This window comes from Lissotriton vulgaris, chromosome 2_2, assembly GCF_964263255.1.
Source record: "Lissotriton vulgaris chromosome 2_2, aLisVul1.2, whole genome shotgun sequence".
Classification (NCBI taxonomy): Eukaryota; Metazoa; Chordata; class Amphibia; order Caudata; family Salamandridae; genus Lissotriton; species Lissotriton vulgaris.
Genome location: NC_141688.1, coordinates 308791928 through 308816346, shown reverse-complemented (window position 1 = coordinate 308816346; position 24419 = coordinate 308791928). Strand labels below are relative to the sequence as shown.

The window sequence follows — 24419 nt, the reverse complement described above, 5'->3', positions numbered from 1 at the left end:
CCCTTTCTGTTTTCCCTTGTCCCCCCCCACTCTTCTGCTGGGGACCCTGCCCACCCTTGGCGGAGTCTCCCACTGGACCCTTGTGGACCCTGGTGCTGAGCCAGCGGTCCGCCTCCTCAGCAAGCTTCCTCGGGTTGGACAGCTTGCTATCTATCAGGTGTTGGCGTAACTCAGGAAAACAGTGATCAGACAAGTGCTCCCATGCAATTAAATCAAAGAGACCTTGAAAATCATTCACTTTGCTACCCTTCACCCAACCATCCAGTGCTCTGCAAAAAAAAGTCACATACTCCACATACGTATTCCCAGGCTGCTTAGTACACCCCCTAAACTTCTGTCTATACATTTCAGGGGTAAGCCCATACCTGGTCATTAAAGCTTCTTTCATATGGGAATAGGATCTCTGGTTTTCAGTGGGCAAATCTAGCAGGGTGTCCCGCCCTTCGCTAAGGAACCTTCCCCACAACCCCGCTCCCCAATCCTTGTCAGGGACCCGGTGGGAGGACATGGCTACCTCATATGCCCTAAACCACTGTCCTATGTCGTCCCCCTTAAAGAACTCCTTTACTACATCTTTGGGGATGTGCACTCTAGACTCTACCTGCACCAGCGTTGCGCTGCCACCAGAGGGAGGCTGATCCAAGGTTCTCTCTTTTAGATTCATCTCCCTCATTTTCACTTCATAATCCATTTGGTGTTTTCGCTCTTCCAGAGCCATTCTTTTGCTCTCAAGCTCCAGTTGGCTCTTTAATTTTAATTCTGCCAGCTTCATTTCATGATCCCTGGTTTCCTTCCTGTCTGCCAGCTCCTCTGGCGACAGGCCTCTGCCAAAGCTATGCACGCTGTCTGGTTTTTCAAGATCCCCCAGATCCACAGGTACATTCTGATCCTCAGGTGCCTTCCTAGATTCAATCCAGGCTTTCAGGGCCTTGTAGAACTCTGGTTTGTTCCTGCACCCTGCGTGTGGAACCTTGAGTTTCTTACAGAAAAAACTCCGCTGCTTCTTTGTGTAGTCGTCCAGCTTTGATGCATCCCATTCAACCTCCGACGCACCAGAGGCTATGGATTCTCCTCCATCCACGCTGTTTGTGCCAGGCATGATTTCAACCCTAGGGATCTTCTCTTGGCAAAATTAAAAAAACAAAGTCTGTGGCTAAGTTACTGGACTGTAATCACTATGCAATGGTCAGCAGTTAAGGTAAAACACTGCAAATGTAAATTCGCGATCCTCACCGCTGCGTCCAATGTAGGAAGGGGGAGTCTCTAGTTGGTGCAGTGCAGCTATAGCGACAAGCAGGGACTCTCTCTTCCTCGTCAGGGCTGAGGGTTACCTTCAAGACAACCTCTGCTTACCCTCTAGGTAGTGTGGCTTAAGCAGTCTTAGGCTAATCTCTGGGGCACATAGGGTTAAACATTTGCAATATTTACACCATCATAACCAACCCACCACACAATGACACCAAACTGTATTTGTAGTAAAAATATATTTCTTTATATAATTTCAAGCAGGCTTGTAAATACAGTTTTAGGCACTTTCAAAATGTCAGGTTCCAGTTTACTATGTTAGGTTGCCACAGTTCTTTCTAGCAATAAGCATTCTTTGTGTTAGCGTTTCAAAACAGTTCTTTATCAGCTTCCAATTCCCCAAATACGATATTGTTTGGGGCCTTTCTGTTCAAGTTTATCAAAACAAAGGCGGAGTTGCCTGCTGGGGGCCTTGGCGCACCTCCGAGGACTGAATGGGCCCGACCGGCCCGGGCTCACGCTTCTAGCGGGAGCGGCGGCAGGTTGGCTCGAGTCCGCCTCTCTGTGCGAGCCGCACGGCTGTGCCCGGCTGGCGGGGGAGAGAGCGGGGGCCCTGGGAGCACTCCACACGCGGCTCCGAGGGCTCGGCAGATCAGAGGGCGGTGCGAGCGGACAGGCCAGATGCTCGCACCGTGGGGGCAACAACAGTACCTTTGTTTTCTTTGAACAGGGTCGAGGCAGTCCGGCCACAGGTCAGCGCGGTGGTCTGCGTCGCGGTGTCTTCCTCCCGGGGTTGGAGCGAGCGGCGGCTCGGCTCGAGCTCGGAGGTTGGCGCTGCGGCGTGGGCCGGGCCACAGGGACAGAGCGCCTTGAGACTTCCTGACCAGGAGGGCACACGCAGAGGGCAGCGATCCTCGGCGCAGGCCTCTATTAATCCAGGCGACGCTCAGGCACCCCACGCAACAGCTGTTTCTCGGACAGCGGCGGCGCGTTCAGGGGCACAAGACACGAAGGGATGCAAGCAGGCACCGGGCGCCACCTTTCTTCACGTTGCGAGCTGCAGCTCGGGGCCAGTCACGGTGCTCGGATCAGCTGGGCTGGTCTTCACGATGCTTCGGGGCCAGGCAGGCGGTAGTCACTTTGTTTAGAGGGAGGGCAGCCCCCAGAGCGTTGCTGAAGAGCGCGATGGTCACAGCGCCCACTGTTCCTGGGGCGCTGGTCAGGGGGCAAGTTCACAGGCAAGCCCTTGGAGATCTTTCAGCAGAGTTTGGCACAAAGTTAATTAAAAGCAAAAGTCTCTTGTAGTCTTTTCTTTCCTCTCCTTCTGCAGCAAGGCACCAGACACAGGCCAGAGACAGCACTCCTCCTTGTCCTTCCAGGTCCTTCTCTTCGGGCAGAGTTTCTTCTGTAGCGCAAACAGGATCTAATTTACAAGGAGCAGGGCTCCTACTTTTATACCCAGTTTCTTTTGTTCTTACAGGCCAGGGGGGCCTTTGCATAACTGTTCTCAGTCCCTGAGCACTTGTGGTGGGTACTTCCGCTTCTGCATTCAGTGTGAGGGTAGGCACATCAGCCACTCCCCAGGGGGGCGGAGCCGGCATTGTGAAGACAGGGGCAGCTTGAGCACTTTGTTGACAAGCTTCGGTCCTTCCTGGGCCAGGTGCAGGCTGAGTCATCAGTCGCTCCCCAGGGGGGCGGAGCCAGCATTGTGGAGGTAGAGCACAGCCTGATGCATCATTCAGGGGAAACTCCCACCACCCACTAAGGTGTCATCCTGCTATTCACCACCTGTCAACTTCCAGCCCTGTCACTCACACACTCAGACAGGCAGATACACACAAGAGCAGAGGCGGGCTGAAATGGTTAAGCAAGCAAATGCTAACTTTCTAAAAGTAACATTTGCAAACCCAGGATATTAAAATAAACTTTACTAAAAGAAGTATTTTATTATTCTGAGTTCAGGCATACTAAACATGACTCTCTACCATGTTCCCTGAGCCTGCTGGGATTATAGAGTGTAATAATTCCAGCAGCCCATTCTGGCCTAAAGGGAGCAGGTAGCCTTACAATAGTGAAAACGAATTGGGTTGTATTTCACTACTAGGACATGCCACACTCATCAGGGCTTGTCCTACCTTACACTTACAAGGCACCCTGCCCTCAGGCCTACCATAGGGGTGACTAATATAAAGTTAAGGGAAGGTTTAGGGGCTGGCAAGTGGGTGCACTTGCCCAGCCAGCATGACAGTACCAGACCGCACGCAGGCTCTGCAATGGCAGACCTTAGACATATTTTAAAAGGCTGCTTCTGTGGGTGGCGCAACCAGCGCTGCAGGCCCACTAGCAGTATTGGCATTTACAAGCCCTGGCACTCCTGGTGCACTTTACTAGGGACTAACAGTAAATCCAATGAACCAATCATGGACATCAATCACATGTACAATTTTCAGTAGGGAGCACTTGCACTGCGGCACGGGTTGGCCGTGGCGCAGTGCCCTGAGTAGCGGACACCAGCAAAACATCTGAGGCACAACAGCAAAAAGTGGAAGGGAAACTCACGCCAAGGTGCCAGGTCTAACATCGGGTGTCCCCTACAGAGCTCAATGTGGTACAGTACTAGCTGCCACTGTTACACTCACTTGTGCCACCACAGAGCCTGGGTATGGTACAGAACTTGGTGCCACTTTTAGGCTTGGGCGCCACTACAAACCCTATGCATGGTATAGTACTTGGTGCTCCAGTTAGACTCATGTACCACCAAAGCCTTCGCATGTCTATGCAGTGAACAATGCCACTGACTCGTTTGTGCCACTACAGAGCCCTGGTATGGGTCAGCACTACCTGACATTCGCTAGTGCCGCTGCAGATCCCAAATACTGTACAATACAAGGTACTACAGTTAGACTCACTAGTACCAGATATGGTACTGTACTCAGGCCATTGTTAGACTTCTGTACCATTATGGAGCCCAGGTAGGATGCAGTACTGACTGCACTCACTAGTGCCACTATGCATCCCGGATACGGTAGAGTACTAGATGCCACTGTGTGTGCCACTACCGAGCTGGAATATGGTACAATACTGGGCGTCACTGTTAAACTCACAAATCCCACTATAAATCATCAGATATGGGATAGTGCAAGGTACCGTTACAGTCGTGATACTACAGAGCCTGGGTCTGCTACAGTGCTGGTGCCACTCCAGAGCCTCAACTATGGTGATGGATTTGGTGCAATACTGGGTTCCACTGTTTGCATGTGCCACTGCAGATCTGGGATCTGGTACCTTAGTGGCCACTGCATGAGTTCTTATTTGCCAATGTATAGACTTATCTGGTAGAGACTTCTAGCCACAGATTTCTTACTTTAGAATTATCCCAAGGCATCAGACTGGCTCTGGAATTGTTTTCTGAGCAGTACCCCTGTGCGCCAAGAGGTGGCGTCATACCGCTCTGCATGGGCTGTCTGCAACGTCTACACTGTAAGTGATGTGCTTGGTGTCTATGTAGGTTCCACCCCAGCGCACTGACGTTAATTCTTTTGTTTCAGCTACAGTCAGCCCAGATCCGGAGAGAGCTGCCCAAGGGTTTTTTTTTGGCTGACCCTTTTTCAACTTTTGTTGAAGCCAGTTTGATAATCTTTCTCCTGATGTGACAGCGATGTCTACTAGGGAAGTGACTTCAAGCCATGTGCCGCTGTTACTGCCAGCTGCCAGCAAAGGACTGCATCTTGTTTGCCTCTGCTGCCTCAAGCATGACCACAACATGAAGACCTGCGTCAACTGCCATGCCATGATCCTCAAGGCCTTGAGTGAGCAGTCCCTCGAGCTCTTTGTCACTCGATGTGCGACGCCCTGCCAATCTCAATCTTAGTTTAGAGGAAGGTCCCGGAATCATTCACAGTCGTAGTCGTCCGAACTAGTCCCTCAAAAAGAAAAAGGGTAAGAACTCGAAAAGGTCTTCAACTTCACCCTGTCCGGTGAAGTCATCCGACAAGACAAGGGAGTGTTGCCATTTGAGGCCTGGTTCAATAGTTGAACTTGTGCCTTGGCCAGCTCCGCGCCTCTCCGAGCTTCCCGGAGCCAGAGTGACCCCGACAAACTCTGCAGATTTTATGAGGCCATGCACCTCATATTTGGATGGCCCGTCCCTGCTGGTTCACCTTCAAGGCCCGTGGGTATGGGAGGGACCCCAACTGGTTTCCCGCCTGTAGTTCTTCCTGCTGCACCAGTCAGGGGGGCCCTTGGATCCATGGAGGACTCTGGATCAGCACTGGTTGTACCAGCATGGCCTTCCATGACTCTCCCAGCGCAGCCGGTTGCCTTCTGTAGCACCGTCCCAATTCTGATTAGACTCTGACACAGAGCCAGAAGGGCGTATCCAATGCCGACTCCAGTGCTGACTGGTGTCTTGCCCTCTAAACCAGAGCCTGAGCCTTATTCCTGTGGGCTGGAACTCAAGCAAGATTGGGAGAGGTCACTGGACCCTGAAGAATACCAGCCGCTAGACCCCAACGACTGGTGTGAGGAATTGGAGGATACCAGTGGACTGGATACCTCTACAGATACTGGCATGGTCTCTCTTACTAACGTGGCTAAGGAGAAAGGAGCTTCTTTTGCTAAGGGAGTGAGAAGGGCTGCTGAGGCTTGCTCTCAGTTGCAGTCAGGACTAACATCTTGGCAGAGGTACTTCAGCCTGGAGTGACCCCTTCAGAACCGCTTCTCCCATTTACTGTAGCCCTTACGGACATCTTGCTTGGGACCTGGTCCAAGCCCTACTCTGAGAACAGGACAATTGCCCAATGCCAGCACCCCACCCCAGGGGACCCCAGTTACCTCAGACAACACCCTACCCCAGAGAAGTTGGTGGTCCAAGCCTCAACTTCCAGTGGAAATCCTGGCGCATTCCCTACCCTCAACAAGAGAGGAAATCTAAGAGGCTGGATCCCTTAAGCAAAAAAAATGTCTTCCACCAGGCTGGCACTGCCATTTGTGAGAACTGTGTGCCTTTTGGGCTTTAACTCCCATGCACTGTGGGATTCGGCTGCACAAGTGCCTCTCATGGTCCCAGAGGAGGCCTGGGCCATACTCTCCCAAGCTATGGTAGACAGGAGGGATGCAGCCAAGTTCACAATCAAATGTGGGCTATGTATGACCGGCTCACTAGGCAGAGCAGTTTCTTCATGAGTGGCCTTCCGGCGCCACCCTGGCTATGGATCACCGGGAGAAGTTTCAGGGGACATTCAAGCTACATTTATGGACATGCCCTTTGATGGCAGCTGTCTCTTCGGAGACAAGGTAGACTCTGCACTGGAGCGCTTCAAGAATAGCAGAGTTACAGCTAGGTCCTTGGTCATTTCCATGGCTCACCACCAGCCCCAGTCCACCATTTGCTCATTTTGTGGCCACTGAAGGGGTTCCAGTTGCCTGCCGTGCCCAGCCACCTCTGCACACAAGCTCCGCAGCCTATTCCGTGGCTGATGATGTGGTACACCCGCACCATGTGGGTTGGGCAACCAGAGGTCCAAGCCTCTTTAGCTCATCCTCCAACCATCATGGGCAACCAGTAGGAGACAGGCTGCACAATCACCTGCACCACTGGAGATGGATAACATCAGACCACTGGTTCTCCAGATTGTCCAAAGAGGCTACTCCCTCCCCTTTGTGACTACCCCTTCTCCCATGCCACCCACATGCAACAAGCTGACGGAGGACCATCTCTTTTTACTAAGTATGGGTGAAATTTGCGAATTCGCGTTCCGCGAATTCGTGCGAAATGGCAAAAAAATCTGCGAGTTCGCGAATTTTTGTCCCATTTGAACAAATATGTGACCACGTGTGCCTGTAACTTTGCCAGCGCGCCAAAAGGCGCAGAGGTCCCTTGAGTGAGCTGGCCATTATAGTGGGGACGGGCGGGAAGACGTTTCATACCGCTAGTGTGTGGTGGACGGGGTCAAACGGGCGGGGCTTCTATGCGAGTTCACATGCATCTTGTTTATAAAGGGTCAGAGACCGAGCAGAGCAGCAGATGAGGAGAAAGCAGCCTCCTGGTCTCAGGAGCTACACGGGGATGGCGCTCGGGAAACTCATGGATGCAAAAATACGTTTGGCACAGGACTCTAGAATCCTTCAGATGTCCAAGATAGCTCTGCTGCGCGTGTTGGTACAAAGCCATTCTGATCCTGCTCAGTGGGTTCAGGCGCATGCAGCTGCTGCTGCTGGAAAATGTCCCATCTCATACTAAACTGCCCCATACAGGCATATGCTGGTGCTGGGCAGTAGGGTGCTGTGACATGCGGGTGTTCCACGCCTGGTACATGCGCATACCGGTGCCAGGGGGGACATGTGTTTATTGGTGCTGTGTAGCAAGTTATGACTTTAAATTTTGACTGCACTTGACGGTGGTACCACCTACATGGATCAGGAGCATCCAGGCACCAGACTTCATGGTGCAAGAGCATAATGGTGCTGTACGGTATGAGTATATATGTACTGGGGGCAGGGGGGCACTTAGCACAATGTGTGCTCACAGCCAGAGGGCTCCTAGGCAATTGAGCACAAATTATTTTCACACTGAGAGGGCTCCGGGGCAGTTCAGCAGCAAGGGGGCTCACACCCACTGGGCCCCGGGACAGTTCAGTAGCGCGTGGGCTCACAACCCCTGGGCAGCTCAGCTGTGCGGGGGCTCACACCCACAGGGCTCCCGGGCAATTTAGCAGTGCCACCCTCTGGTTAATCACTGCCACCCTCTGGTTCATCACTGCCACCCTCTGGTACACCACTGCCACCCTCTGGTTCATCACTGCCATCCTCTGGTTCATCACTGCCACCCTCTGGTTCACCCCTGCAACCCTCTGGTTCACCCCTGCCACCCTCTGGTTCATCACTGCCACCCTCTGGTTCATCACTGCCACCCTCTGGTTCACCACTGACACCCTCTGTTTCACCACTGCCACCCTCTGGTTCATCACAGCACCCTCTGGTTCATCACTGCCACCCTCTGGTTCATCACTGCCACCCTCTGGTTCAGCTTCAAGTCCGGCACCTGCTTCCTTATCTGTAAGTGCTTCCTGTTGTAGTTTAATTTTTTTGACAGCCTGGAGCATTGTGCCATACTTGTAACTATTCTCTGATCCTGCTTCGAGGGTCTAAGCAGGGTCAGAGAATAGTTGCAAGTAGGCAACAACTCTGGAGGCGTCGCTCAGGAAGCACTTGCAGGGTTACAGCAGGTGCCCAAGTTGAAGTTAATTCCTTTGTAACCATTTTGTAAATAGTTACAAAGAAATCGGTTTCAACTTGGGCACTTGCTGTAACCCTGTAAGTGCTTCATGTACTTCAGTTTTTGAAACTCCGTCCTGCACGAGATTTCGTGGATTTTTCTGCAATTTCGCGAGATTCGCGGACTGCAAAATTGCAGATAATCTGCAAATTCCGCGAACGAAACGGATTGTACGCTCATGCTTACTTTTTACTCCTTACTCTTGGCCGTGGGAGCTTTGGAGATGGTGCAGACACCAGAAGTAGTTCGTGATTGTTATAGCTGCTACTTTATGGTGCCCAAAAAGGATGGAGGCCTTCATTTTATCCTAGACCTGTATCCTCTCAATTTCTTCTTCAAAAAAGAGAAATTCTAAATGCTCACTCTCGCAAAAGTCCTATCTGCCCTGAGACTGGATAGAGAGTTGACTTGCAGGAGGCATACTTCCACATTCTCGTCCTGCCTACCCACAGATGTTACCTGAGGTTCACAGTGGGCTACCACCACCTTCAGCTCACTGTTCTCCCTTTTGACCTTACCAGCGCCCCTCGGGTAATCGTTGAGGTGATAATGGTGGTTGCAGCTCATCTGTGGCGAACAGGTGTGTCAGTCTTCCCCTATCTCAATGACTGGCTGCTGAAGGTGGGTTTGTCTGAGTTAGTCGTCTTCCACCTCAGGCTACAGCGGTCCTCCTGCACTCGTCGAGTTCACAGTCAAGGTGCAGAAGTCACACATGACTCCCTCTCAGATGCTCCCTTTCATCAGGGATGTTCTGGGCCCTGTGCAGTTTCTGGCTTATCCTTCCAAATGGCGAGTCCAGAATATTCAGGCTTTGAAACTAATGTTTCAGTCTCTATCCTGGGTTTTGGTGAGACTAACTCAGGCTGCTCGAAATCATGGCCTCCTGCATCCTGCATGTGACACATTCCTGCTGGAGCCTTCTGGGCTCTGCAGTGGGACCTGAAGTTCCAGTGGGCGCAGTATCAGGGAAATCTTTACAACATAGTACAGATCTTGGAGGAAACTGTGAAACATCTGAAGTGGTGGTTAAGAAACCATGATTGGGTCAGCGGCAGACCCCCATCTCTTCCCTAGCCAGATCTGACAGTAGAGACAGATGCATCAGTTCTGGGACAGGGCGGCCATCTAGGAGAGGTGGAGATCAACTGCCTCTGGCGAAATCTGGACTCCACATCAACCTGCTGAGGCTCCGGCATTGAAAGTCTTTCTAACATTGATCGAGCTTCTTGCTGGCGAGAGGTGAGATCTTGTGGCAAGTGGCCCACTGACGTTTGCAAAGAGTCCAGAACTTCAGGAAAGCTCAACTTAGGTCACACCAAGGGCCCAGGATCTGAGTTGCACCACTTGGGGGTTAGGTACTCACTCCAGCAGAGGCCAGCTGGGCTTAGGCAAGTCCAGTTACAAGTCAAGGTGCAGGTCCGTGCTGTGGAGCTTCATAAAACCGGTTTGTGAATAAATCAGGATGTGATTTTCTTCCAGAAAGGAAGTGAGTTCTTTACTGATAAACCTTTCCAGAGATTTGGCAAGGAGGTAAACAATGAGATTAGTCGATAGTTGTCGGCAACTCTCGGATTTAATTAGAATCTCTTGAGCAATGGCGACACTAATGCCCGCTTCCATTCCTTGAGTACACTAGCTTAAGTCAACGAGAGGTTATATAAGTCTGACTACAGGAGCCAGGCAAGTTTCTAAGCTAGATATTATTCTGGGAAGACAGGGATCCAAATTTGAACCAGACAGTGTGGGATAGCCTATCCAACACCTGGGACTCAGAGCAGGGTCTGAAATTGTCTGGCTGCCCATGGCCGTCAGATGAGGGTGATTAAAGTGGACCTTGTGCTGAGAGCTGTACAAGACATTCGAATTTGTCTTCAAAGAATTATTATTTTATTATTATTATAGGAGTTTATAAAGCGCCTGGTGACGCCTCCCGGCGTGTCCCCGCGCTTAGGAGAGAGTATTGCTTGGGTGGAAAAGGCATCAGACAGTGAATTAGATAGTGAAAAGATGCGTTTTTAGATGTTTCCTAAAGGATGTTTCGCTTTTTTCCTGTCTGATATTCGTGGGGAGGGTGTTCCACTCCTTGGCTGCGAGAGTACGAAAGGACCTGCCTCCAAGTCTGGCTTTTTTTGGGCGCGTTGTTTTAAGCAAACCTGTTCCCTTAGAACGTAGAGTTCTAGAGGGTTCATAGAGTGAGGCTAAGTCAGACAAATAGGAGGGTGCTCTTTGGTGGATGATCCTATGGCACCAGAGAAGTGCCTTGAATATTATCCTCTTTCTGATGGGCAGCCAATGCAGAGCATCCAAGGAAGGTTTAGATGGAGCTCTGCGCGGAAGTCTTAGCACAAGGCGTGCCGCTGAATTTTGCAGGACCTGCAGTTTTCTAATGTTTTTTTCAGAAGTGCCCAGCAGTAGCACATTCCCGTAATCAATGCGGGAAGTGATAAGAGCCTGCGTCATGGTACGCCTGGAACTCAATGGAAGTAGATCCATGGTGCGGCTGAGCGTCTTCATAACTCCAAAACACTTTCCAACTGTTTTTTTGACATGACTGTCATAAGAGAGTTTGTTGTCAATCCAGACACCCAAATTCTTGGCCTCCTGACTGGGGGTAGGTATTGGTCCCAGACATGTGGGCCACCAATCTTTGGTCCATTTGGTGTTGTTCCCCCCTATAATGAGCACCTCTGTTTTTGTTCCGTTTAATTTGAGGCAGTGCTCATTCATCCATGTGGCCAGCTTGCACATACAGGATTTAAAATTATCGGCCTCAGAGGAGGGGGATTGAGACAGGGAGATCAGGAGTTGGGTATCGTCGGCGTAGGAGACAAGCTCTACGCCGAACGATTGGACCACCTCTGCCAAAGGTGTCATATATAAGTTGAACAGGGTGGGGCTCAGGGCAGAGCCCTGAGATACCCCCTGTTCTAAGGTCAAGCTGTCCGAGAGATAGGTCCCTCTTTGGACCTGAAAGCTTCTGTTGGTTAAAAAAGCTTTCAGCCAACCTAGAGCCTCTTTTGTGACTCCCGCTCTGTTTAGACACCGTAGCAGTATGGAGTGAGCTACAGTGTCAAACGCGGCACTGAGGTCCAGCATGATCAAGGCCATGGTTTTGCCTTTGTCGGCTCCCTCCCGCAGAGTTTCAGTTGCTCTTAGGAGTGCTGTCTCTGTGGAGAAGCCTGATCTAAAGCCCGATTGTGAAGGGTGGAAGGTTTCTTGGGTTTCAAGATGACTCATAAGTTGGGCATTAGCTACTTTCTCAGCTAATTTAGCGATGTAAGGGAGTAGAGAAATTGGACGTAGATTCTCCAATATATCCTGGCTCAGGTTAGGTTTTTTCTTGATGGGGAACACTATAGCTTTTTTCCAGTCCGCGGGGAGAATAGCTGTAGAGAATGATATTTGCAACATATGTCTAAAGTGCGGCTCTAGGACCGGGAGGCTGGCAGTTAAAATTTTAGGAGGTGCGGGATCACGTGGCGAACCAGATTTGATACTCTTACAGATTTTTGTCAGAGTTTCAGCTGGAGGTACAGAGAAGGCACATAGATAGGCTGGAGTGCTTATATGAGCTGAGAGTGACGCCAAGGATGAGAAGCCAGGGACATTCCAGCTGAGAGTGATGCCGAGGATGAGAAGCCAGGGACATTCCAACTAAGAGTGACATGGATGATGGGAAACAAGGGACATTGAATCTGAGGGTGACACTGATGATGGGAAGCCAGGGATATTTGAGCTGAGAGTAAGACCAATGATATAACACCAGGGACATTATAGTTGAGAGTAACAATGATGATGAGAAGTGAGGGACATTCCTACTGGTAGTGACACAGCTGATGCGAAGCCAGGAACATTCCAGCTGAGAGTGACACCGAGGATGGGAAGGCAGGCACACAGAATATCTGCGCTCCACGATGTTGCTTCTGTGAGTTGTCACCTCACTTGAGTAGACCCCTTGCAACTTGCTTTGTGTTAGGGGTACTGCTGTTGTGTATATCCACAGTATACTGAGCTGATACCCAAGGGTCCAAACTTCAAAGCCGGCGTATCCAGATGTTAATGGTAGTCTCCTGCCTCCTGGCGTCCATATTGCAACTGTATAATAGCTCTTTTCTTGAGTTTTCATTGCATTGGGCTTATTTTGGGGTGAAGGGTCTCCCAGTCACTTGTTTTTTCTCTCTCTTCTATCCAGTTTGATAGTAAGGTAAATGTCCCCTATTTTCTGTCATTCACTCTTTTCTCTCTTCCTCCTTCCAGGCCGGACACCAGCCTTCGTAAGTTCAGGGGTCATCGTGGCCGAGTGACGTGTTTGCTGTTTGACGACAGCCGGATCTTCAGTGCTTCCCAGGATCGTTCCATCCGGATATGGGATTTTGGAGGTCCCATTCCTAAATGAAGCGAGTGCCATCTCACTGCAGAGCTCGGGGTGGTTCATCTTCACGCGAGTTCCTTTGCAGTAAATGACCGGCTTGAACCTTGGATTGACCAAATTCAGACCAAGGCAGACGACACCCAAATCTTAACAAGTATTGGCAAAGACCTAGAATTTGAATCTTTAAGCTAAGCATTTTTCCTTTGTCAGTGCTTATAAGTAGTGGCTTAGCAGCCGGATGAAAGAGCTGGTGTGTGCACTGAACAGTAGCAGCGTGCTCGTGACAGGATTAAGGAAGCTGCAAGGCCTGTTGGTGCAAGGTAGTTCACAATTCTAGAGGGTTTGACGATCAGACGTCCTGACCTTAGCTACGCAGCCCAAGTCTCACGGGACTGCAGGGCACATTCATGAGCCCCTTGCATCACCGTTGCATTACATTTTGTGACCCAACAGTCGCACAAACCTCAGAATTATATCTATAAGGCCACGCAAAGCCACTTTGCATGGGTTTGAAAGGTCTCAAAGATATGGAGTCAGGCTCGGCAATGCTAATCGCTGCGTTGCTTTACTCAGCACTAGGGAAGCTTTCCATGGGCGTCGCGGTTGGTGTTTCCACGCAACACCCATGGATTTTGATAGATGCCCAGATTTACAGGACCGTGTAAACCTGTAGATGCACCAAAACGTTATGCCTCGCCAAGGGAGGCACAGCGAGGAGAAATAACTGTATTTCTCCTCGCTTTTCCTCTTTCTATGTCTACAGCACACATAGAAAGATGAAAATACCTATTAGGATTGTTTTTGTGCAGAAAGGTGGCCCTTCCTGCACAAAAATAATCCTGCCTGCAACACAGGCCCCCTCGCACCATGGTGCAAGGCTTGCCTGCATTGGTGCTAGGCTGCCGAAATGGCACCAGCTCAGGGGGAATGACAGGAATGTGGTGTATGCCATAGATACGGCGCATTCTTGCCCTTTCACTTTTGTGCAAGGCAGCACAGCAAGGTGACTTGATGTGCTGCACTGCCCTGACCTGTGCCAAATTCCCTTTAATATGCTCCTGCATCTTTAGTAGTTGATTGTAGGAAAGCGCCTCTTTTTCCATGGTTATTCCCTACTTTTTGCCTGATGTGATTTCGAACTGTTAGTGCACTAGGATCCTGCTAACCAGGTTCCCAGTGCCAGATCCAGGGGTGTAACACAGGCCCCCGCACCGCCTGAGCTGCAGGGGGCCCTGAGCTGCAGGGGGCCCTGAGCTGCAGGGGGCCTCATCAGCACAGTACTCTCGTATGAGAGCTCCTGATAACATCTGGAGCAGGGGCCCCTTCATGCACCTTGCCGGGGGGGGCATCTCAAATGTTGTTATACCACTGGCCGGATCTCTTTCCCAAAAACACTGCACCATGAATGGCACAACTTCAGCTACCTCTGTAAGTCCCTAGTAAATGGTACCCCTGGTACCTAGGGTATTGGTACTGAAGAGGATCCTCTGGGGATACAGCACTGGTTGTGTCAAAACAGGGACCCCTCACCAAGGCTATGCACTCTGCCATTGCCGGCTGTGTGTCTTCGTGCAGGAAAATCCGAAGAGTCTACATGGCACTCAGCCCTGTGTGCCATGACAACCATACACTGCATAAGGTATAGGTAAGTCACCCTTACTGCAGGCCTTTTGACCTAAGGCAGGGTGCACAATATCCTCTATGTGGGCATATCAGCATGAGCAGGTGCGCCCCTACAATGTCCAGTCCATTATGTGACATTGTAAGTGAACACGGAAGCCATAAAGGGTACATGGGCCGGATACTTGTCAACATGGATTTCCCAGCTCCATGATGGCTACAATGATTTCTAAGATGTCTAGTACAAAACATCTTGTCTCAATAAATCATCACTAATGCCAGTGTTGGATTCATTATTACATTCACACTGGAGTCCCTTTTAAAGGGTCCCCTGAAACCTAACTAAACACTAGTGGGGTCTATGGCTAGTTTTCAAAAGCCTGCCACAACCAGAGATGTTTCTGACCTCATGGGGGAGAGCCAGCACTCTCAGGGAACAGGGATGTTTCCCACTTCCTCCAGGACAGGATGCCTTCCCAGGTGGGGAGTTTCGGGCAATGCCACTTTTGAAATCCAACCCAGAATCCTCCAGTTAGTGGAGGAGGCCAAATTCCCTTTCTGGCTCCACTTTTGGTGGGAGGAAAGGTGAGAAAATTAGTTTGAGGAGGAGGAGGGTCCCCCTTGGCCTGCTAGAATCAAGCGAAACCGCTTGCCCTCTGCGCACTGTTGCGAAATCCGAAATGGATAATTACATAATATTCAAATCAAAATGTGATTAATATCGACGTACAAAGTTACATGAAAACTCATAGGCATTGTAAATCCTAATCAATATGTGTATTTACTAGCATCATGACAATTGTACTACACAGTATTCACTTGATTTCAAATAGATACAATGAGTTCATCATGGAAAAAAAGGTTTGATGTTTACATCACATCACTTTATGTATTTTTTCATCTCACGCTGGGGGTCGCGTAACTAGTTAGCATGGAGGAGTCTATTTGAAATCAAGTGAATACTGTGTAGTACAATTGTCATGATGCTAGTAAATACACATATTGATTATGATTTACAATGCCTATGAGTTTTCATGTAACTTTGTTCGTCAATATTAATCACATTTTGATTTGAATATTATGTAATTATCCATTTCGGATTTCGCAACAGTGCGCAGAGGGCAACGGTTTCGCTTGATTCTATCATGTTATAATTTATTGGCGCAGCTTGGACATTGCGTCTACCTCCGCAAAGCACGCGTGTTTAATGAGCGTCTAACTTTCATTGTTAATTGTTGATTCATTTGGTGTGCCTCTCCCATCACTAAATATTGTTCTGTCCCCCTTGGCCTGCACCACACCTAGGGCAGGGCAGGCGGTGTGAACCCCTCTCCTGAAATTCCACTATCTTGAGGTGGTGAGAAAACCTCCTGTCAGGGCTAATATAAGTGGTCACTATAGATATCCTAAATGGAAGTAGCCTATTGGCTACTAACTGTCTCTCCTAGTAATAACTCTAAATGTATTTTTAATTTGGCTCCCCGAGACCTGAACATCAGATTCATCGGACCGAAGAAGACAAGGAGAAAGAAGGCCCACTGCAGGAGAAATTAAGCCCTGCTGCAGAAGAAAAATGCTCCAACCCCTGCCAGCTGCTCCAAGGACTCGACAACCACTTCTTGTTGTGTTGTCCTGAACCCCGGCGGCGCACCTGCAACCTTTGAGAAATTGCTGAGAAGCTCCCTTAGAGCGAAGGTATCACTTCCCTGCACACCGCAGGCACCGATCCAATAAAGTCCGATATGTCAACTTGCTGCTTTCCAATGACTTCATCTCAGCGCCAAAGCAAAAAGAGTTACAACAGCTCCGGAGGATCAGATCTGCCTTCCCACCAAGTTTGGAGGCACCAGGACCTACTGGAATGGCGTACCAATAACGGAGGTACTGGAACACACAACTGTAAAAAACTAAGAAGAAAAAAGTCCACTCCAGACTCCCAAAGCTCCAGAAGCAAGTACCTGTCGAGGAACAACTGAGGTCCACTTCCTGAGTGGCCTAGCTGTCTCGAGATTACCTGTCCAAGTTGCCTGCTCTTGACTGTGAGGGCCTTATAGATGCACAACTGGAGTGGTGTGGTTCACTGGTTAGAGGCGGCAGACCCGCAAGCAGGAGTCGGCCTGGGACCAGGGTTCAATTCCCGACGCGGCAGGGTCGTGGACCAGGGTCAGCGGACTTGATAATTCTCGCCTCTGTGCCTACTCTAACCAGGGATCACACTCGGCAACTCTGGGCATTAGCTTGCCTAATCTCCACAACGGCCCCATCAACGCCGGTGATGCCTGGCTCCACCTTGGGGACTCCCAGTAGGGACCCTCCCACAGGGAAAGCCAGGACGGGTTCCCCAGCGGTATACCGCGCCAGGATACTCCGGTTGTAATTGTGCGCGTTACAAAACAGCATATAACATAACATAACAACGCCCGGCTAACCTGTTCACTCCGCACCCTGCCACACTGGCCCCAGCACCAACTAACCAGCTCTGCTCCCTTGGGTCCCAGGCCCCTGTGACGAACTCCTTCAAAGTAGAACCAATAGACTTACCTGGAAGTCCTCGTGTTCGGTGCATTATCAAGTGCCCCCCTTTGTCTTTGTGCTGCAGTTTCCAAGACCCTCAGCACTCTGCTCCCGGCCGATCTGGGACCCTACAGATCATCTCCTGCTGGAACTTAGGACCTGGTCCCTACATCAAGCTAAAATGAGAAGGTGAACTTCGTGAAAGCATTGTCTGATTTTATATGCATTTTACCTCTTTCTGCATATTGATTGCTATGGTGCGTAATTGCACACAAATGAGATATATTTTCTAAAATTTGAAATATCGTAACCCTGAAAGTACTTACCTTAGACCTGTGTTCTTTGCTGTAAAAAATACATTAAAATTGACTTTATTTTTTACAAATTGGTCTCAAGTGTGTGTCTCATTTATTGTCTGTGTGAGTACAACAAATGATTTGCACTATCCACTGATAAGCCTAACTGCTCACCCACACTACCACAAAAAGAGCGTTAGAATTACCTCCTTTTACCTATGTGTCCTGTTTGGGGACTCTCCGGACTCTATGCACAGTGTACTCCTTTTTAGTACACTACATAGAGAACCAGCTTCCTCCTACATGGCTCCTACGTGACTTTGCTATAGCGTACTTGAGGTCCGGCAGTACCATAAGCTGAGGCAATCACCCTTACGACTACAAAAGCATGTAAATAATGCCTGCAGCATTGAAAAAAGATTGATCGCCTTTGTTTAATATGCATATGTGAGAAAAAGTATTCAATGTGGCACAAAGTGTGATGTTTGAGGGCAGCATGTGTATGCATTGCAAGCTCTCCACATGAGGTGGAATGATACATACCCGCACCCCTCTTATCTTGCAAACAAGCTCACCATCTCTGGCACTTCTCGGCACACCCCCAGCCAGGACATCATCAAACTGCAGACTAAGAAATGTAAAGAAGAAATCAAACGACACAGCATGCCTTCTTCACCCGTGGACCCAGGATCTGTGAAAGCTTCCACGCATCCACCAGTACCGCCTCAGCACTGCTCCAATGTAGCAAAGAGTTGAAGAGTCACCTCTTTAAAGAACACTACATTACAATGTATTAACCATTCATGATCCAGCGTCCTCTCCTATTACTCACTTACCAGTTATGTACAGCGCTTCACTGCCTGATGGATAGGTTTGAGCTATAGAAATAGCATATATATATATATATATATATATATATATATATATATATATATATACAAACATACACAAGGACCAGGCCATGCATAGAGCTGTGCTGTCAGGCAATGTTGAACATTGGAAAATATTTTGTCTCGTTTACTGTTCATCAGCCAGTAGATGAGACCCCACGCCCCAATAAGTTATTGCAATGAAAACGGTCTTGCATTTGTGAAAATTAGAGTTCTTGCCATTGAAAATGGCAAGATTTTTTTGTTGTGTTTCAAAATTTATTTTCAGTGGAGTGATGGAAGAACTCATCACACATGGGGGACCTCAAAGCCACGACTCAATCCCCTAAGAGACAGAGAAGCAACAAACCTCATTAGGTTTACACCTGAACACAGGCTCTTTACAGGTGAGGTACCTCAGTTCATAAAGGTTTACACCTGAACAGAGGCTCTTTACAGGTGAGTGAGGTACCTCAGTTCATAAAGTTTTACACCTGAACAGAGGCTCTTTACAGGTGTGTACCTCAGCTCATAAAGTTTTACACCTGAACGGAGGCTCTTTACAGGTGAGGTACCTAAGTTCATGAACCTTTACACTGAACAGAGACTCCTTATAAGTGATGTACCTCAGTTCATGAAGGTTTACACCTGAACAGAGGCTCTTTATAGGTGAGGTACCTCATTTCATGAGCATTTTCACCTGAGCGGAGGCTCTTTACAGGTGAGGTACCTCAGTTCATTAAGTTTTACACCTGAACAGAGGCTCTTTACAGGTGAGGTACCTTAGTTCATTAAGTTTTACACCTGAACGGAGGCTCTTTACAGGTGAGGTACCTCAGTCCACAGACACTTACACCTGAACAGAGACGCCTTATAAGTGATGTACCTCAGTTCATTAAGGTTTACACCTGAACAGAGGCTCTTTACTGGTGAGGTACCTCAGTTCATTAAGTTTTACACCTGAACAGAGGCTCTTTACAGGTGAGGTACCTCAGTGCATTAAGTTTTACACCTGAACAGAGACTCTTTACAGGTGAGGTACCTCAGTCCACGAACACTTACACCTGAACAGAGACTCCTTATATGTGATGTACCTCAGTTCATGAAGGTTTACACCTGAACAGAGGCTCCTTACAGGTGAGGTACCTCATTCCATGAGCATTTAAACCTGAACAGAGGCTCTTTACAGGGGAGGTACCTCAGTTCATGAACCTTTACACCTAAGCTCAGGCTCTTTAAGCGCTGGGATGCTTCCGAGAAGCCATGCGCTATAGAAGAGCCTTTACAATTACAACTACAATTACAATCTTTACAGGTGAGGTACCTCGCTCCATGAACCTTTACAACTGAACTGAGGCTCTTTACAGGTGAGGTACCTCATTCCATGAGCATTTACACCCGAACAGAGGCTCTTTACAGGTGAGGTACCTCAGTTCATAAAGTTTTACATCTGAACAGAGTCTCTTTACAGGTGAGGTACCTCAGTTCATTAAGTTTTACACCTGAACAGAGACTCTTTTTAGGTGAGGTACCTCAGTCCACGGACACTTACACCTGAGCAGAGAAAAGAGGTACAGCACAATCTAAAATATATTCTGTGTTAGGGCAGCAAATTCTATGCCTGGCAGAACTCATCACACATGGGGGACTACAAAGCTGTCACTCGTTCCTCTAGGAGACAGACTGAGATGCAACAAACCGTATTATGTGTTAGTTATCTCACTTTGTAGGAGAGTAGGATCTGCTTCTTATAGTTACCCCCACTTTTTGCTGATGTTTCACTGTTTTTCGGCTTTAATCTAGCTGGGGCCTTGCTATCCAGGACCTCAGCCTTGCTGGTTCCTCTCTAAAATTATTCCAAGTACTTTAGGTACACTCCAGTTTGGTTACCCCCTTATAAGTCCCTAGTATATGGTATCCTATATAACCAGGGCATAGGTACCCCAAAGACCTACCAGGGGCTGGAGCATGTATTATGCCACCCCTGGGCAGCCTTCCAAAATGACACCACAGGACTGCTACTGCAGCCTGGGTTAGGTGGTGCATGCACCCTTTACTTAGATATAGGTTCCCTGCATCTACCTTATATCACTAAACATATGAACTTATCAGTCACCCCTATGGCAGGCCTTATCAATCCTGAAGGCAGGGTGCTCGGGTTTGTGTGAGAGGGTGCCCATGCATGAGCAGGGCCCCTCTGCAGCCTTCGGAATCTATTCTCCGGGGTTGTACTGTGATGCTGCCAGACCATATACTCTTAAGTGCATTATAACCTCGCAGTAAATGCTAACTTTGGAATGGCTGCAAGGAAACATGTCATCTTTGGTGTCAAACACTTTAGAATCATACCCCCCTGCCAGACATGTCTCTAAAAGGAGAGACATGTCCACACCGGTACACCCGGTACCAGTTTAAAAGAACCCTGGCATCCCAAAATGGATGCCACAGACACAAGGCCGGCCTCCTGCTGCTGGATGAAACTCCGGCAGGGGAGGCCTGGACAAAAGGTTTCCTGTCACAGTGAGGTGTCACTACCTCCCAGACTGGCGTTAGTGTATTGGGGCTGGGTGGGTGCACTCCAAGAGTGCTTTGAAGTCAGCACTGGGGGCACTTTTGGTGTCCCTATGCATAGTCCAGTTCAAACTGGTTGCAGGGGCTACCAGTCCCTGCTGTGGCGCAAAACTGAACAAAGGAAATGGGTGTAGCCATCTCTCTTTCCAAACCCTCCCATAGGAAGGTCCCCAGAGTTTGTCCAACCCCTTCCTTGGGTATAAGATAGGAACCCCTGGCAACGGGACTTTAGATTACATCTGGAAGAAACTCTGATACTGAATCCTGGAACGTCGACAATCTGCAAGGCGCTACATGACTGAAGGATCTCCCTTGGAGTAAAGGAGTTACTCCCCTGCTTGGCAGGCATCAAAGACGCATCTGACCAGTTTGCATTTCTGAATCTCCTGCCGGACTCCGAAGTATTTGCAACACAGGAGGGGGGGTTCCAGACTTCGCAGAGGCTGACCCGAGTGCCCAGCAAAGCTGAGACCCGTAGCCCTCATGGGTACCGTGGAACGGGAAACCCTGGGCACTGTGCACATTTGCAAGTGGATTAGCTTCTCAATGATCCTTGAGGCTGTGCAGTGTGTTACTTGTAGCCTAGACCCCCAGCAGCATTTCCACCAGAGATTGCCGGCCTGCACTCCACGAGTGTTCCATGAGCCGACCCTTTGTGTTTTCTCTCGAGGTACCTTCGGGATCCCTGGTCCTTTGACTGGTGGGTCCCTGAGAAGGCAACTTTAACTTTCCTAGGGCTTCGCTGGTTGCTCCAGACATGCCCTGACTCCCCATCGCTTGGGGAGTCCCCTGGACCTTGCTGGTCAACACCGAAGCATCTTTTCCCTTTCTGCGTGGGTTGCTGTTGCCAAGGCTTGTTGTGTTCAATCCGAGCACCGACGCCGCAGCACTCAACATCCTTTGTGGGACGGCTTGAATCCAGCTCCTGGTTATTTTCAATGCCTCCTGGTTGTCTTGGCTGCAGAGTCAAGCTTCACCTCTTCGCACCTCAAACACCCGACATTGGTGGGCATTCGTCTACTGAGCCCCTGGTCACTGACAAGTGACCCAGACTCTGTCCCCTCTGATTTCAGGTTCTTCACATCTTTGATCTAGGCTTGGATCACACCAGACACTTTTCTTCTCCACGGCAGCAGCACTTTGCTGCATATCGCCATTGAAATCAACGCCGATTCCCGACACCACATGACACCTATGCACCCGGCATCCCTGGGTGAGGTAACTCGAGTACTCCGGTGCTCCCGTGGGTGTTGCCCCTAGAACCCCCTAAGTCTAAAGGGGTTTGCTCTAAGTCCTCTCCTAAGTGTCCTTTATCTTTAAAATTGCAACCGCAAATTTCCCCGTAGAAGCTAACGGCTCTCGCGACCTGTGTTTTCACACTGCACGCGTCCCCCGTGGGTCCCCTGTGTCACTACCTTGGGTGGTCCTTGTGGTCCCATCGATTCTACAGGCTCTAGGCCTTGTGTTTAGTAAAGAAAGTCATGGTTCTTATACCACTTTCTTAATATATGGTTTAGTTCCCCCCTAGGGCCCAGTGTATAGTGTGCTATTTACTGAAGTTCTATTGCATTTTCATACTGTACTGTGCTCTGCAATCTCATACAGGGATTACTAGAGAGTGTTTAGTAATAAATACATATATTTTATATATACCTTGCGCGGTTCTCCTTTCATTTAGACATTCTAAAGGTTATAATCTGGTAAAAATGTATGCGTATCGAGAGAGAGAGGACCAAGTAGCTAGTCCGTATCCCCGAGGTTTATATATGATTAATCAAAAGGGGACTAGCTCATCTATTACAAAATTACCGAAAGTAAAGGACTCGGGTATGTTTCGTCAGGGGGTGGGAACACCTGGTAGGTGTGTTCATGAAGCCCTCACCCACCAACCTAGTTGGTGGCATGCTTCATCATCGGGCCCACCCAGTGACACCTAGCGTGTCCCAGGTGTGCTTCGACGCCTGATTACAGCGGAGCAGGTATGTTGCTGAGTGTGCAGGGAGGAGTGTCAGGGTGGTGATGTTAAAACGGCTTGGCTGGGGTCCCAGTACCCAAGGGTAAATTAAACTTTAATACCTGGGCCTCCGCCAGCGGCTAAAAAATAAGGCTATTGGATGTTGGAGGCGAGTTACGACCTCTCACATCCAGTGGTGGGTCGACATGTTTCAGCCAGTGCCTTATGAATATGCTGGCTTTCTTCAGGACCTAAATAAAACGGTGTGGGTGTGACTAAAACTAGTGGGTGTGTAATTCAGACTATGGGTATACACACCCTAAATTGTTTATCTATCTGTGAGAGGGGGGATTCCCTTCTCAAAGACACCTGTACATGTAACACATATGGACAAGGACAAAACATACAGGGAAAAAAGAGAGTCACTAAGATGTATGGCATTATACATATCTGATTGCCGGCACTATAGCGGTAGAGGTGTAGACTATAGGCGGCAACAGTGTAATGGTACTGGTGGTACCATTAAGGTGAGATTCGCACTCTTAGTTCGGGCGTGGCGTGGCTAAAACACGGGTGTCACATACATTGTGCATATGTGTGAAGAGGCGCAAGAGTTGCTTCTTACGCTTGTTTTAGCAGTTTTTGGCTTCAAGGTGGAGAAGTGGCAAGGGGTTGACCCTGTGGGGAGAAAGGTATTGGCCACTCAAGTTAGGAGACATGTAAAGGAAGAAAAGGTAGCGCTTACCAGTGGTAGTGGTGGTTGTTTCTCATACTCACAGCTTTTCTGGGCAGAGCCTGCTCTGGACCTGTAGTGCCTCCTTCGGATACCGGTGGGTAATGGCCGGTTCTGCTGCGTGTTATATACTGTGGTTGATTGGATAATCATGTGCACCTGCAATTGGTGGAGGTAAGAGTAGAAGGACTCAAAACGCTATGTTTCGCCTAGTCATTGTGCCTGAGAGGGTGCCTGGGCGCTGCTGTGCTGCTACGAGATACAGGCGCGCATGCGCAGTGGCCGTTGGTTGTAATGCGCATGCGCGGGTCGGTAGTGTTATGCCTGCGCATGCGCGAGTATAGTCAATCGCCCCGGTTGGGAATAGGGGCGGGAAGTGAAGGGCTGTGTTAGGCCTTAATGTGTTGGCAAATTAGTAAACAATAAAGAAATAATGAAAACAGTGGGAGATACACTGTGCCTGTGGCCATTGTAAGCGCGTTATTGTGTGACTTAACATAACGTGAATGGCAATAATAGTGAATGTGGGTAAAGTCATGGGGGGCTCCAGGATCCCTAATACTCAGAACTGTAGGGCTCTATCTCACGAAGAGATATGTTACACGGGGACTCATTTGCAGATTGTAGAGAGTTAAGTGACAACCCGCCCAGGATGGGTGTGATTGTCACAGGTTAGTCAAGGAGGTGGTATAGTTCCTGTGGTCAGGGACATGTCAGGGAATTCCATGGGATGGCATCGTTGAGGCCCTGGGTTGCTTTTGAAAGGCGATATATCCATCGCTGTTCTTTACTCAATCGTTTTTTGTCATTGTCAATTGCGCTCTCTGGGATTTGTTCAATAACAGTCCAGGTTAGGTCGTTGGGTGTGTGGCAGTGGGTGATAAAGTGACTGGTGAGTCTGCTGATGTTCTTTCTGTATCTTATTGTACTCCTATGCTCTGTTATTCTTGTCTTGACTTTGCGTGTTGT

General features: G+C 49.2%; 1 protein-coding gene across 3 annotated transcripts in view; it reads left to right on the top strand.

Annotated features, from left to right (window-relative positions):
• Positions 1–17412, top strand: part of LOC147729362 (uncharacterized) — a 347110-nt gene extending 329698 nt beyond the window's left edge. For 2 of the 3 annotated variants that reach the window (XM_086959632.1, XM_086959631.1), the window contains one exon: positions 12779–13053. In XM_086959632.1, the coding sequence (XP_086815758.1) occupies positions 12779–12917 (139 nt within the window). In that variant the 3' untranslated portion in view covers positions 12918–13053. Of the gene's footprint in view, positions 1–12778 lie in introns of all 3 variants that reach the window. The other variant, XM_086959634.1, reaches the window with a different exon arrangement.
• Positions 17413–24419: the final 7007 nt, after the last annotated feature.